Here is a 15260-nt window from a genome sequence, read left to right as displayed (position 1 = left end):
ATGCTTGAAATTTTTCTTTTTCTTTTTTTTAAGAACATCAACATTTATTTAACATGATAAAAAAGAAATGAGATATGAACATTAGCATTTAAACAATAGCAAGTAGCTTTAATACATTACACGTGCTCATTGTATAATATGTACACAATGAACATAATTACATTTGTTCATAAAGTAAGTACCGGAATTGAAAACCTGCTGATTGCTGTACACATCTATTCCAATGAAGTATAAGCCCAGTACTTCAAAATCCCTACACTCTAATTGTCTTTTTTTTTTTTAAGAAAAAGTAAGCGACAACATTTTGTTTAAGCTGACAAGAGTGTGGCAGTAACTGCTGACATTGCAATCTGACTGAGAAGGAATTGTAGCAGAAAACAGGACATACTTCACTCAGCAATAATAAAATGGCACATTTTAAATATATATATAAAATTTTTACAAATCAAGTGTGAAACGAAGCACTGCAGTAGCCAAAACGGGAAATAAAAAAAAGGAAAATAAGCTTCATTGGAAATAACAACTAACTTTATGTACTGAAAAGCCAAAAGAAATATAAATTCACCCAGACTTAAGAAACATCAAAATCTGGAAATCAGCAACTAAGTAAGCTCTGACTGCAGACCACACATTAAAAAGCACCTTTACTTATGTGCTTTGAAATCATAGCAGCAAGCTGGTGTCAGAATAATAACCTTGAGATCACGGAGTGTACATATGGGCCATTAAAGCTGTTTTGGAATAAACATTTTCCGGAAGTGATAAAATGATGCTGTGTGGCCAAAAGCATCAGAACTATGAATTTCATAGATTTAAAATATACTGTACAATATCTTCTTACACTGCCGAAGGCCCATGTCTTTAGCTTCGAATGGTTTCAGTACAAGTCAGTTTGGTTCTTCTGGGACGACACACACGTGACATGTGATCCTTCTGTGAGCTGTGGCTGAGTGGACGGAACTGGGGACACCGAGGACTCGGGAGACGGGGACAGACTTTTCACTGTCATTGTCTGATCCCCTCTAGAAACCTCAGGAGTTGGTTCATAAGAATTAACAACAGTTTCTCCTTGTTCTTCCATATTGTCCTTTGTATTTTCTTCACGGTGGCCTTCAGGTTATGATTTGGGATCTGTGTCTCATCTTGATGGCTGTATGTGACATCCTCAGGCACTTCTTCTTTGTTTCTTTCTTTATTCATCAGTGCCTCGGAATTTACTCCATTTGGCTCAGGTTTCAGAAGCATTTCGTAAAAAAACACTTTCGGCTTTTTTAAGCTCTTTGCTGAGATCCGTATTTGAGGTTCACCTTCTTTTAGTTGAACGGTTTCTGCAGCAGGTGTTTCATGGTTTGGCTTCGTATCATTTTCTTTGATGACAGTGTCCAATTCCTTCATGTTGTCATCTTTCCTTCGCATCTGGGTAACCCTGAATGGATTATCTCTTAAATCTGGAGGACTCTGTGAGGGTGACTGGTCACAAGCACCAGTGACACTCAATCCTTTTTTCTTTTCCCTTTGGCATGCCTGTCGATGTCTCCTTATTCTTTCCATTTGCTCTTCCACAGTCACTCTAGGTCGAGCACTCTCAGCCAAACAGAGCTGTTCCACTGCACTTCGTGGTCTTTCCGTTCTTAGATCCATCATCTTAGTTTTCCTTAAGGTTACAGATGAAGCTATTGTCGAAGATTCAGGTGCTGGTGATTTTGTTCTTGGAGGGACTACTCCAACAGGAAAGTGGGAACCTTTAACAACAGAAGTTTCCATCTCTGAAACAGGTTCTGATTTTTCTTCTCCATTAGATTCATCAACTTCTGCCACCGTTGTTAACTCTGGTTCACTCTTGTAGAGTCTATGATCTGGACCCTCATTTTTGTACCTAACTGTTGAGAAAGGCTTTGATGCTGCCATACCTGTCTCTGTAGTGCCTCTCTGCTGTTTGTGTTTTCCCAGCCCTTCCATGACATCTTGAATTCTCCAAAGTTCCTTCTGAATCTGTGCATGCTGAATTCCTGCTGATTCAGTCTGAATTTCACCAAGACGATCTAGCTGATCTTTCATCTGGTTCCTGGTAATAGTTACATCATATTCTAACTTATCATATTCTCTCCATGCTCATTCTAGATCAGCAGTGGCTCGAGAGAGTTCTCGACAGGTATGAGCAGTCCATTTTGTAAATCGTCCCTCTGTAATACCACGTTCTGAATGGCTGCTGGGTTATCTGCATTCATTCTATCTCCTGGCTGGCTGACAGCAGAGCTTGCTCAAGTGTGTATTTCTCCTTGTGGAGCTGCTGAAGTTTCTCTTCCAGAGCATGTACTACTTTATCTTGTTCACATAATCGGCTTAACTTGGCATCAATATCTATTTCTTCAGGTCTGTATTTGTACAATGTGCCTCTACATTCATCCTGTGACAGCGTTTTACCTTGGAGGCTCTGGGGACTAACAGACTGTAAAGTTAGGCCAGCTGGCATTGACCTTCTGTCAGGCACATATACATGCTTAGGGTGATGGGCTCAGTGTCTGCGGTCTATCGTCACATCTCCTCTCTGAATCGGTGAAGACATTTCTGATCTGTAGGTTCGTTGAGGGGAGTATCCCTGATAAGCAGCTATTGACCCACGGGAAGGTGATGTGGGAATAGAGCGCATTGTCTGCTCAGAAATATTAACCATGGTTTTAGGAGTACTTAAAGTACTATGTTGAGGAAGGGTGCTCTGCTTAGTATAAAACTGACGCTGCTGCCATTCGTAGAGCTGCCACATCCTGTCATCTCTCATCGACCTCCGCTTTTCTTCTGCCCCGGGTCCTACTGTCTTGTCATGAGTGGAAGGGGTTACACTGCAGATACTTTCAGGCCTGGTCTTGCTGTTTCTTGGGAGTGTTCTATAACCTGCAGGGTAGCGGGCCATCATCTGGGCTCTGTGGCTTGGCATATTTCTTGGTAATGTTTGGTAAGAAATTACTCCCCTGGTTTCTTCTTCATGATGCCTCCCCTTCTGGATTTTAATCCACTGTTCCAATTGCTGCATTGAATTCGTTCTCTGTATGACTCGATTGGCCTCTGTGTGTATGGGCCCTGTATTAGGGGTGATTTCCACCTCTAAGATCTGCCAGGCTAACATTGACTGTTCTGCTCTCTGAACTATTCACACTGACCGGTCTGTAGTGTACAGTCTGAGCCACGCATGTTGACCCACTCTCACAGTTAGATGCCACAGGATTCAACTTTACACTGTTAATTTTTGTTAAAGGTCTATCTTGACCATCCTTCTGAAATCCATATTTTTCAGCTTCTAATGCCTTTTTTCTTCAACTTTGCTTATTTCCTTATTTTTCTGGTTGTTTTGGACCTCTGGCTTAATTAGCACTCTGTGGTTGGGAATGTTATTGGTTTCTTTAGTTGGTGCATTTTCAGATGTTATCTTGTCCACTCTTTCCACAGGTTCTGTCTGTACCAGGGCAGCATCTAACTTGGCTTTCATCCACAGCTCCATTTCCTTTCCTGTATCAGTACAGAAATAATAGGTCCGCATGTTTGGATGAGCTGCCTTAAAAGCATATTTGCGATTAATGTGATCCTCAGAGGTAAGCATAGCTATCTGAAAACTAGGTAATAATATGCTTCCCAGGATACCCTCTTCTTTCTCATCTCTATGATAAAAGAGGCAAAGGTCAGAAAGCACAAACCAGCGTTTCTTCCACAGTTTCATGCCAGTACTGTCCTGTTTATAAAGCCAACGTCGTCTGACCACAGGTGCATTAGGATTCCTTTTCATTGAATTTGACCTCTTTCCAAAATTATGAACTGTTTTTGAAGGCCGTGAAGTTCTGCCTGCAGGGCTCATTGGATGCTCTGTACAATCTGAAGTGTGTTCTAGTCAGAAGCTTCATTTATCGTACTTACAGGTCGTTCCTTTTCTTCAGTCGTCATGGCTGCAACGGTCTGTTCTTTCACTACAAAAATGCAGTTGTCCTGCGATGGCTGTCCTGTGACTGCGTGTTTGCAGGTCACTTTCCTTTCATTATGGTTTATAAAGTATCTTGCACCTTCACAGGTATATGCTTCTTCCCAGCCAGTAGGCAAACCCGTGCTCTGCCGCCGGTGTCCGGTGACCACGGCCTCGCCGGTGACCGCGTGCAGCCAGCTGGTGCTCTTGGTCTCCTCGTTGATGAAGAAGACTCGGCCGCCCCTGCTGATCCCGTCAGTCCAGGACCGGGGCAGGGAGCAGATCCGCTCCAGGTTCAGATCCGCCGCCATGTCTGACCCCAGCCGCCACCGCCGCCTTCTCCTGCTGCTGCCGCCGCGGCTGCCGAGGGACGAGGGACGAGGGAGCGAGCGAAGGGAGCGCGGAGCGAGCGCGGCCGGAGCGCGCCTCCCCTGCCTGGCCGTCCCCGCGCGCGTCCCGTCCGGCCACCCCGGCTGGGTCCGGCTCGCGTCGCCGCCCCTCCGCATCCTCGGAGGCCGCCCCTAGATGCCTGACATGTTTCAAGTTTTGTTTTTTTTAAAAAAAGGAGAAAGAGAAAAATGGAAGCAAAAAAGAAAAATCTAGGTGGTTTCATATCTATTTTATCTAACTGGGTGTCACTTTATTTTCTGTATATTTAATGAGTTTAAAATATTATATAATTTAAATTTTTAAAATATTTAAATTCTTATAAATATTTCCATAGTACCAAAAACATAAAATATACTCTGACTGTATTTTCAACGCCTGATCTGGCTTCAGCACAGAGCGACAGACGAGTTATCAGCAGCGGGACTGGGGCGCCTCCAAGCCCGCCGTTCGTCCATCCCACACACATCGGATTTGCCTCCTTCCAGCTTCCCTGGGCCCCTCCGCAGACAGGAGACCACCACTGCTAGTGCGTGGACCAGCAGCTAACCCTGCATGTCCCCTTACACAAGAAAGCTCTAGTTCTAGCTACACACTGAGGAGTCTGTCACTTTCAGTTAAACTTTCCTTCCAATTATTTATTCTTTGCCTCCTGGTGAATGTCGAAGTAACAAGATTCGTTCATCAAAGACAGTCTTGGCCCCTAAAGTGCAATGTGCCTTGTTCTTGTGTATGTGCAGCGGGGATTTTCATCTTCTGTTGTGTCTGCTGCAGTGTTTATGAGTTCGGGTACTTGGGTCGGCCACGATGGTCCAACGTCAGAGATTTTTCTATAAATGAGTCGCCTATGTCTGAGTTTATTCAGATATCCAGCCATGAGAACAGAAAATTAGAACATCTTGTATGTCACTCTGAAGTGTTGTCAGGCCACTTACATGTTGCAGAACAGTTTCAAACTCTTCGGACTGATTTAAACATTCCCTATGCAACACACACGGCTCGTATTCATTAGCACATATTAAAGGCTACAAGATACTCTCCTTGACGGACATTCACAAAGGGAATGGGAGAAATCAGGCATCTTCAAAATTAATTAAAAAGAAAACAATACTGGTCAGGGTCAGAGAACATTTCCACTTCCTTTGGAAGATATTATGCTTCAATTTTTTTTTTAATGAAAAACTTTCTTTCTGAACTCAGAATCTTCAGTTCTTTGCCAGATCTAGTTTTCCAGTAGAATTTCCATTAATTTGCAGATCTACAGAGGTGCTTGAATGCACCTCCACATGAACAGCCAAAAGATACACAGATCACTGGGTCAGGCTCTGTGACAGATGATTTATTGTAGAAGCAATATGGAATTATCAAGAGTGTGGACTTTGAAACCAGAATGTTTGTGTTCAAATTCTAGCTGTATCATTACTGGGTAAATGATCCTGGGAAAGCTACTAAATCTTCTTGTGTCTCAGTTTCCTTTCTTTAGTACGGGGATGATAATAGTTTTCACCTTATAGGCATGTTGTGTAAAAATTACTTAATATATAAAAAGCAATGAGAAAATGCTTGGCATATAATAAATGCTACTACATAAGCATTAGTTGTTGTCATTTAATCCTCCCAATGTCTAGCACCGTTTTACAGATAAAGTAAATAACTAGTTCGAGATTAAAAAGTTAATAGTAGCAGAACAAGGATTTGAATCCAGATTCTGTCCAAAGCCTGCATCCTTTCCACTACATATCCTGTCTCCCATGTGTTTGTGAATACATACCAAGCTCCTATGTCAATAAAAAGCCATGTTTATAAGAAGACATAAAGCTTAACCTAAAACTTAAGTGACCTTGGGATATTTCAAAATAAAAGAATTGAAAATGATAAGATATAATTGTCCAATTTATCTATGAGAGATTTAAATCACAGATTGAGAGTTGGGAGACAGTTAGATTGGAGTGTCAGATGATTAACACTTTCATGCAAATGTTCAAAATATGTTGTATTGGTTTTAATTAGTTAAGAAGTGGTATCTTATATACTAACAATAAATATTAATGGCTCCAGAAACATTTCTGAAACAATTATGAGTCACAGTAAGTCCTTTCAAGTCATCATGAGAAGACGTATAGTGAAAGAACAGACGTATTTGAAATCAAATGAGAAAATACACATTGAAGCCATCTTTAAACTTAAAAGTGACAACTAAAATGTTGCTATACATATTGTTATGGATTCATTTGTGTTCTCTGAACAAATATGTTAAAATTCTAACTCCCAGAACCTGTAAATGAGATCTTATTTAGAAATAGGGTCTTTATAGATAAAATCACCTTAAGATGCGTTATACTGAATTAAGGTGTATTCTAATCCAATATGACTAATGTCCTTATAAGAGGAGAAGAGACACAGAGATAGACACAGAGGAAAACACCATGTGAAGACAGAGGCAGAAATTGGAGTGATGCTTCTACAAACCTAAAAAGGCTGAGGATTCCAAAAAAGCTAGGAGAGAGACATAAAACAGATCTATCTCAGAAGCTTCAGAAGGAACCAACCATGCTGACACTTGGATCTTGGACTTCTGAACTCCAGCAGTGTGAGAGAATAAATTTCTGTTGTTTTAAGCCACCCAGTTTGTAATACATTGTTAGAGCACCCCTAGGAAACTAACGCACACACACAGGTAAATTCAATGACTACTATCAATAAATGATCAGTGCTTTAATAGAATGTTTCTGTGCTGAGAACACTTCTTTAACACAGTATTTTTATGTTTTTGTTTGAAGTGTGTCAAAATAGTTTAAGATACACAGACACACACACACACACACACACACACACACACACACACAAATTGTATTTGAAAACCAAAAAATGACAGAAGGTATGATTTGGCATTAAATGCCCTTTAGTATTGAACATATTAGACATGCACCACTCACCAAATTAGTAAAACATTATGCTGATAAGAATAGGGCAATCACAGGTACAATATTTTTTTAAAAGACCAAAAAAAAAAAAAAAAAAACTGGTGATAAAATATGCAATTACTTGAAGGTGCTTTTTAAAACAATGCTCAACATTATCATCCTGGATGGAGCCTTTACCAACTTTTCCCTGTAAACCGGCAGTCTCTCCTTTAATGGCCTCACAGCGGGTGGGTCACGATGCACACTCTTCTCTCTTCAGAAGCCGCACTGCCCCCAGCGATTATGTGGAACAAGGAAAAGAAGGGCTTTTATTTTTTTCAGGTAAAATGTGGGGCTCCGAAACTGTGCATTTGGAACAGAGGGGCCCTGAGAAGAAGAGGCACTCTCTGGGCCAGGCACAGGTCTGTTCCAGCACAGTGCCCTTTCTCCAAAGGCTTTCCCAAAGTCTGTTCCGTGTGCACGTTCCTCCATCAAAAACCACTGGGGTTTAGATTTGTCTCCTTCAATCGAGGCTGTGGAAGAAGGCTCACTACTAGACAAATGGCAACTGGCATGTTGCTTTCCAACCAGCACTTTGAGAACACAAAGTCCCTGGCCAGCACACGAGGAACCTCGTCCTCCACTCCTGGCTGACAACGGCCTTTTCATCTTCTCACTCATTCGAGCGATGGCTTTGAGTTTGTGGACTGGACAATTCATCCACGGAGAAGAATTTAAAAGCCGGTGCCATTTTTTCACTACCTTGCAACAAATTAAAGTTACTCTAGATGCCAAAACAATCCCCTCCCCAAAGGGGGGGGGGAAGAAAAAAAAGAAAATTTAGATATATAAAGGGGAGAGGGGTTCTGCACCCTCTGTGGAGAGCCTGATTTCCTAGAAAAATTGTCAAGGAACCCACAGCTATCTTTAGCCAGGGACTGGGTTGTCCCCGGAACGTCCAGCCTACCCTGGACCTCTCGATACCCTGATGTGTACGGGGGGGCTTCAAGGGTTGACCCTCGTTCCCACAAATGATTTCAAGTTGGGCTCATGACACAAAACGGCCAGACTCACGGCCCTCCTTCCTGGGATTAGGGGCGTAAAAGTGAGTGTTAACCGGGTATCATGGACTCTAGCGGGATGAGGATATCCCTGAGGACAACGTCCTCCCACCCGAGGTTTGTATTCTAAAGTATGAGCTTCGGTGTGCACTTCAGTGTGCATGCGCCTGCGTGCCGTGCGTGTGTGTGCGCGTGTGTGTGGGCTGCAGGTCGTTATCAAATACCTAAAATGGTGCGTGACCCCGAAGAGGTTAGAAACAGCTGCTTCGGACAGGGATGAGTTTAGAGCTCCAAGCATCTCAGGGTGGGTATCGCCGTCCATCCATTTGATGGCTTTCTGGGAAGCTTGTTCCTTTCTGGCTGTGAAAACTGACCGAGATCGGGCGGGGGGGGGGGGGGGGGTGATTCTTGAAGAAAGAGCTGAGGACGGGATGGGAAGGGGAAAGTCGGGGGCAGGGGAGCTTAAAAGGTACACTTGGTGGCACTGATTGGCTGGTGGGACTAGTTAGTGAAGCCAAGTGTTCGGGTGGAAAGAGGGATTCTGTCCGGGGTGTTCTGAACGACATTCCGAGATTTGGGATTGAAAGACAAGGCCAGGGGCTCGTATTTGCCGCTCCTAGTTTGTCCCCGACCGTCCCCAAACTGTGTGGCGGGGCCGGCCAGGAGGCAGCGTCCACCTCCGCACGGCCCCTCGTGCCGCCCCAAACCTACGTGGTTTTCACAGGCGGCTGGAAGGCGCGCGGGCAGCCCTGGCCCACCGCGCCCTCGGCCCACGCACTTACCCAGGATCGGCTCTGGTGGCCGGGGGAGGGGCGGGCAGGGCGGGCGCACCGTCACCCGGACCGAGATCCTGCCCAATCTTACTGCTCACGTCCCCTCCCCACCGGCGCGGGGGCCCCCAGCAATCCCCGGCTCCCCGCTTCGGACTGTGAGGGGCGCCCTGGGCAACGCAGCCCCTCGGGAACTCGAGACCAGGTAACAGGTCCCCGCCCGTCGCGGGCCTGGCTGCGTCCCAGCGAACGGTCACCTGCTACGTGTGACTGAGGGTTTCCCTCGGAAGGTTCATCTCCACCCCCACCCTCTAGCCGGAGCCCGAGCGGAAGGTGCTCGCGGTCCCCAAGCCGGCCCGGCGGCTAACACCGCCCTCGAGCCCAGAATGCTTCCCAAGTGACCGGTTCCCGACGCCAAGCCCGGGAGCTCGGGGAGCGCAGGAAGGACCGAGGGGGAGGCGGAGACGGGGTGGGTGAGCCATCAGTGGCTTAGCCCAGTTTCCCGCAGGAGCTCCCGCCCACTCACCGTCTGTGCGCACCAGCTGGCGGCAGCACCTTTCAGGGACGAGCTGCAGGAAGGCAAAGGCGGGCCGGGGGCCCGAGAGCCCAGGAGCGCTGGGGACTCCAGCCCCGTCCCCGCCCCCCGCTGCGCCCAACCCTCGAGACGCTGTCGGCTTTCTGAGGTTCAGTCACCGCCGAGTCCTCCATTAACACCTCCTCTGATGACCGAGAGGCTGGGAGGGCCGAGCGCAGCCTCAGAGCGTGCCCTCCGCCCGCCCCTTCCTCCTCCTCCTCCTCCTCCGGATTTGGGAGCATAAACAGGAAATAAAAGACCGGCGGAGGGATCTGAGGGTCAGAGGTGAGGGATTCCGGTGAATTCCGTCAGAGAGGGGCGAGGGGAGAGAGGGGACAAATTCATTTTCATACAAAGGGTTATTTATTTATTCGGATTAACAGAGGGACCATCGGCGGGACGCAGGGACCGGTGCGCACCTCTGGCCGCCGCCTCCCGCCCTCTATTGCCGTGAACCGTGTTCTTGGGGGGAACATTTGACATCCGGACCTCGAGGTAAGATCCCACCGGGCGGTGCCCACTTGGAGCAGTTTTCTGTCCTCGGAGGGCGCCCAGACGGCCGGGAAGCCCAAGGGCTGCTCGGGAGCCCACCCGGGGTAGATCCGGCTTTGCTGGAAGCCGCGCGCCTACCTGAAGTCTCCGACGGAGGCGCGGTTTGGACGCGCCCGCTGGGTGGGAGGAGGCGCTTGGGCAACCCCGGCTGGGACCGCCACCTAACTGTAGTCCATACGTTGGCAGTCCTTCTTAAACGAGGTCTTTAGGTTAGTCCCAAGAGGAGGCGAACGCGGGTTCCAGCGGACACGGAAGAAAGAGAGGGAGCCGCAAAAAAGAGAAGTTACAGACGTTCCCCGACGTTTGCCTTTGCGCTGCGGCCCCTGCCCCCGCCGCGCTCGCCGCGCTCTGGGCTCCGCTGCCCGGGAGGAAGCCCGCGCTGTGCAGCGCCGCCGCGCGCCGTCCTGGCCTTGCGGAGTGCCTGCCTTGCAGGGCATGCCCCCGCTCAGCCCGGAGAAGCCGGCTCTGTGCGGCGGCTGCGGCGGCACGATCTCGGACAGACACTCCCTGCTGGCCGTGGACAAACAGTGGCGCCTGAGGTGCCCGAAGTGCTGTGAATGTGAGCTGGTCCTCGAGTCCGAGCTCACCTGCTTCGCCAAGGACGGTAGCATTTACTGCAAGGAGGATTGCTACAGGTAGCCCCCGCTCTCCACTTCTCACGCGTTAGCACACCTGGCAGGGCCTCCTGCCCTAGACCAGAGTCCCCTCTTTCCCCCACCCCCAATCCCACTTTTGCCCCTTCCGTGTACGTTATCATTCCCAAGACCAGGGGAATCCTCTGCATTCGCCTTCGAGTTGCAATGCCTGGGACGGTGAAGATGGGTGGGAGGGACACCCAAGGCCTGCAGCGCTCCCTGCACTTCGCAGCTCCGTGGGTCGAACCCGGGGAAGTCCCAGAAAGAATACACGGACGTGTCTCCGTTAGCGGAGACGTGAGCGTTTTATGTGTGTGGTTTTTTGTTTTGTATTTGGCGTTTTTGTTTGTTTCTTTGTTTTTTCCGCTTACTACGAACTGGGCAAGTTCCATGCCTTGGAACTGAACTGGTGGCCCGGGCAGCAGCAACCAGGTGTTAGGTGTTCGAGCGGGTGGCAGGAGACCTTGTAAACGACTGTGAAGAGGAATAAACGCTGTTGCAAAACCCAAGCCACTCAGTTCAGTGTTCCCTTTACGGTTAGGTAGAACCGTGTCCGCCGGCTTGGAGAGAAAACTCAGCGGCAGGCGTGTTTGTTGGTTCTTCCCAGTTCTGTCCTTGGACTGGGAAAGACAGAATTATGCGCAGTTGACCTAGCTCAGCTCTCAGCTGAAGCAATCGAGGCGGCTATAAAAGAATAACGTTTCCTACACAGAATTGTCATTTTCTGGGGCTGTTCTGTCTGAATGATGCTTTCGTGCACACGCACACATTCCGGAACAATACCTTCCTTCATTCATAGAATATTTTATAACCGATTAAACGTTTTCACTTGGCAACGCAGTTTAATATTCCAGCGCTGTGAGTTAGCAAGGAAAGGTTGTTTTGTTTGCTTTTTTTTTTTTTTTTTCCTTTTTTGGCGGCTAGCTGGCACAGGGGTCCGAACCTTTGACCCTAGTGTTATGACACTGCGAGCTAACCCGCCAGCTCCTTTTTTTCCTTTTAACCTTTCTTTACAGAGAAGGAAACTGAGACTCAGTTGCCCGATTCTTCTGACTTTATTATAAGGATTCCTTGTCCTGGTTCATCAGAACAGGTCCATGTGCAAATAAAATTAATGTCAAAGTGGGCACCGTGTCCTGTCCTCCCAAATCCCTCCTAGGTCTCAGACTTGGGCCACTACAGACCACGTCCAGGTGTCGCGGGTGTTGCTTCAACCAGTACCCTGACTCGACAGTTTCCTTCCAGAAGGTTCTCTGTGCAGAGATGTGCCCCCTGCCACCTTGGCATCTCCGCCTCCGAGATGGTCGTGCGCGCCCGAGACTCTGTCTACCACCTGAGCTGCTTCACCTGCTCCACCTGCAACAAGACTCTGACCACGGGCGACCATTTCGGCATGAAGGACAGCCTGGTGTACTGCCGCGCCCACTTCGGGACCCTCTTGCAAGGGGAGTATCCGCCGCAGCTGAGCTACATGGAGCTGGCTGCCCAGAGCGGCGGCTTGGCCCTGCCTTACTTCAGCGGCACCGGCACCTGCCCCGTGCAGAAGTGGCGGCCTCGGAAGGGGAAGAGTCCGGCCCTGGGAGTGGACATCGTCATTACAACTCAGGTGGGCCCCTTCCCTCCTCCGCCCCCCACCCCCGCGCAGCCCTGGCCTCGGCAGCCCAGAGGAAGATTCCACAGAGTTCCTTCGCCATCCAAAGTGTGGCTGCAAGAGGATGCATTGCCCAACATGCGCCCTTTCATTCTGAAGGAAGAGACTGAGAGGCAGAGACAGCACTTTATTTAGGTTGTGGCAAAAACACATTCATAACCATGGGACTGTAATGACTTCTCCCAAACAGGCAGAGCCAAATCCTTGTTGCCTGTTAGTTAAAGGAGCCCATTAGTTTCTGGCTCCCAGTTGGAGCAAAACAGCCCCAGGGCAGTTCCTTTGTGGAAGCCAAATTATAGATCCTGGAGGAGGTTTTCCTAAATACCAGCGGGGGGGACCCCAAAACAAAAAAACCCTTCAGTGTTCAATCCCAGTCTGTCTAGAGGGGGCAGAGGCTGTGGTCACCAGCCCAAAGTTAATCAGGAACACAGTTGGCAAGAGTGTTGAAAAACTGAATCCCTGATCTTGGCGAAAAGCAGCTGTAGGGTGGGAATCACTTTCCACAGCTGAGCTGGCCTATGCCCCTGTAGGTCAGGGTATTCACCCAGCCGCTCATTCCCTGTATGTTAGACCATCCAGGCATCCAGCCCCCCTGCCAATTGAAGGAACCCACAGGTCAGGCCCTCTGGGGAGGCCTAGTGGTATCTCAAGCCACCCGTCTGTCTTCCACCAGCCTTCTTTTTTTAATTAAAAAAACGCAGGCAATAGGCTGAGAGCACACATTCTCCCTTGCTTTGTGGAACACACCTATCATTTATCAATCTCTTACACTTAACGCACCAACTTCTCATCTTTGGTAGCCTGCCCCCACTTCCTATCCCCCTGGTGAGGATGGTGACAGGCCCTGCAGATCATAGTCTAACTGGCTTTGTCATTTTTTCTTCCAGGTTGTGATGTGAATACTCTCAAGAAGTTACCAGAATAAAGTAGTGTCCACTATTCCTCAAAACTCTCTGGTGGCTAATACCTTTGAGATTTCAGTTGTCTTTTATGTTGAATCATAGAGTTTTCATATGGCAATATTAACATTTATGAGCTCTGGTAAGTTACTTCTTTGAGTGGTAAACTGTATTCTATTTCGAGGATGTATTTTTTTTTTGATAGTGTGCTTTATTCAGACATCTCAAAAATGTTAAATTTCTGTGATGTACATATGTATCAATTATGATTAAACAATCTGTGTCTGACTTATTTTTTTAAAGTGCCATTCTTAATTTCAGGGAACCTGGTTTGTGAATAATATCAATATTCATTTTTATTATAAAATGTTACCTTCGAGTCAAAATAATTAGAAGGGATTATCGGCACACTTAAATAAACTTAGTTGAACAAAAAACATCTTGAGTCTAAAAGCCATCAGAAGAGATAAAAAATATTTCAAGTAGTTGTTTACTTTAAACATGTGATCAACCTTAAAGAATTTTTCCCTTTTCTAATTTAATACAGAGGTTAAAAATAATGGCCCCCAGACACACCTTATTTGGCTCTACAACATTTATGAAATGTTTAATTATTTTTCCCAACTTAAAAATTAGGTGATTCTTAAAATTAAAGTTCTGGTTTCTCTTGAAAAATCAGAAGTATCTGTCAACACTGGGCCCACATTCCATATGGCTGGAGCTGAATAATGGCTGCCTTCTTGAGTAGGGGCATGGGATTTACATTTTACTACATTTCCTTTTCTGTTCTCTCCTATAGGCTCATTCCACTCATTTATTTTACCTATATGTGTAGGTATACCTGTGTACCCTAAAGTCATTTAATCTTGAAATCTCCTTTTCTCCTTTTGTACTTATAAAAAGGGAATATATTTGTGTAATAAATAATAATATACCTTGACTCTTTCCTCAGGTTTTAAAGAAAATCATAATTTTTTTTTTTTTTTCGCTTAATGCCACATTTTTTTTTTTTACCTTTGGTGACTGGCTGGTATGGGGATCCAGATCCTTGAAACTTGGTGTTTTTATACCACATCTAAACATTGTTTTACTCTGTTTTATAAATTCTTTGTGCTATACCTGTGGTTCTCAAAGGGGACCTGTGGGTGTTTCCTGGAGTACTTTCAGGGGTTCTGTGAGATGAAAACTATTTTCATAATAATGCCAAGATGTTATTAGCCTTTTTTTGCTCTCATTTTTCACAAGTTTATTGTGGACTTTTCCTGGAGGCTTCAGGATGTGATGAAGTTATCACTCTGGTGACTAATGAAATGTGTACATGTAGATGTTTGTGTTCTACCAATTTCTAAGTTTTAACTTTTGATATAGTAAACATCATTTGCTAGAACTCACATAAAAGTTCTTTGACAACCACAATGATATTTAAGACTATGAATCAGTCCTGAAACCAAACAGATTGAGAACTACTGTGCTATACACTATGGAGGCTAACTAAAAACACATCAGTGGCAAATATCCAAGGACATTTTCTGTATAATTACTATTTATTCTGCATGATAACTATTTAATTGCCCACTCTTTCTTGAAGTATGGTGCTTTCTTAATTGATAATGACTTTACCTTGCTGATTTTCTTGTTATCTTTAGTGAAAATATATAGTGAAAACATATAAGGGCAGAGTGCTTGACTCTCTTTGATATAAACAAATACTAGATTCATTATATTACCTTTAAATCAGAATTGATCAGACTTATGGTAGAGTAGCCTGGCTACTTCTCAAAATAAGCAAATTAATTTCATGAAATTTACATAGAAGGAATTGTTATGATAGGGTAGAATTTTATATGCACTATATATGTTGTTCATTTAATGGAGAGAA

General features: G+C 46.0%; 1 protein-coding gene and 1 pseudogene across 1 annotated transcript; one reads left to right on the top strand and one right to left on the bottom strand.

Moving 5' to 3' along the window:
- Window positions 1-2200: 2200 nt before the first annotated feature.
- LOC134378109 (pleckstrin homology domain-containing family A member 5-like) lies at window positions 2201-4260 on the bottom strand (annotated as a pseudogene).
- Window positions 4261-9964: 5704 nt separating this feature from the next.
- LOC134377847 (LIM/homeobox protein Lhx9-like) lies at window positions 9965-13602 on the top strand. The gene is made up of 3 exons (XM_063096591.1): window positions 9965-10831; window positions 12077-12437; window positions 13370-13602. Exons 1-3 carry the CDS (start codon window positions 10632-10634, stop codon window positions 13379-13381), a joined length of 573 nt encoding a protein of 190 aa, XP_062952661.1. The 5' UTR covers window positions 9965-10631; the 3' UTR covers window positions 13382-13602.
- The last annotated feature ends 1658 nt before the right edge of the window (window positions 13603-15260 follow it).

The sequence above is a fragment of the Cynocephalus volans genome, chromosome 5, assembly GCF_027409185.1.
Source record: "Cynocephalus volans isolate mCynVol1 chromosome 5, mCynVol1.pri, whole genome shotgun sequence".
Taxonomy (NCBI): domain Eukaryota; kingdom Metazoa; phylum Chordata; class Mammalia; order Dermoptera; family Cynocephalidae; genus Cynocephalus; species Cynocephalus volans.
The sequence above is the reverse complement of the archived record's forward strand: the minus strand, read 5'-3'. Positions and strand labels throughout refer to the sequence as shown.

Bases quoted from the DNA above. Each gene is read 5' to 3' on its own strand.
- LOC134377847 (XM_063096591.1), top strand. From the start codon at position 10,632: ATGCCCCCGCTCAGCCCGGAGAAGCCGGCTCTGTGCGGCGGCTGCGGC. The intron at 10,832-12,076 runs GTAGCCCCCGCT...GTTTCCTTCCAG, and splicing joins TGCAAGGAGGATTGCTACAG to AAGGTTCTCTGTGCAGAGAT.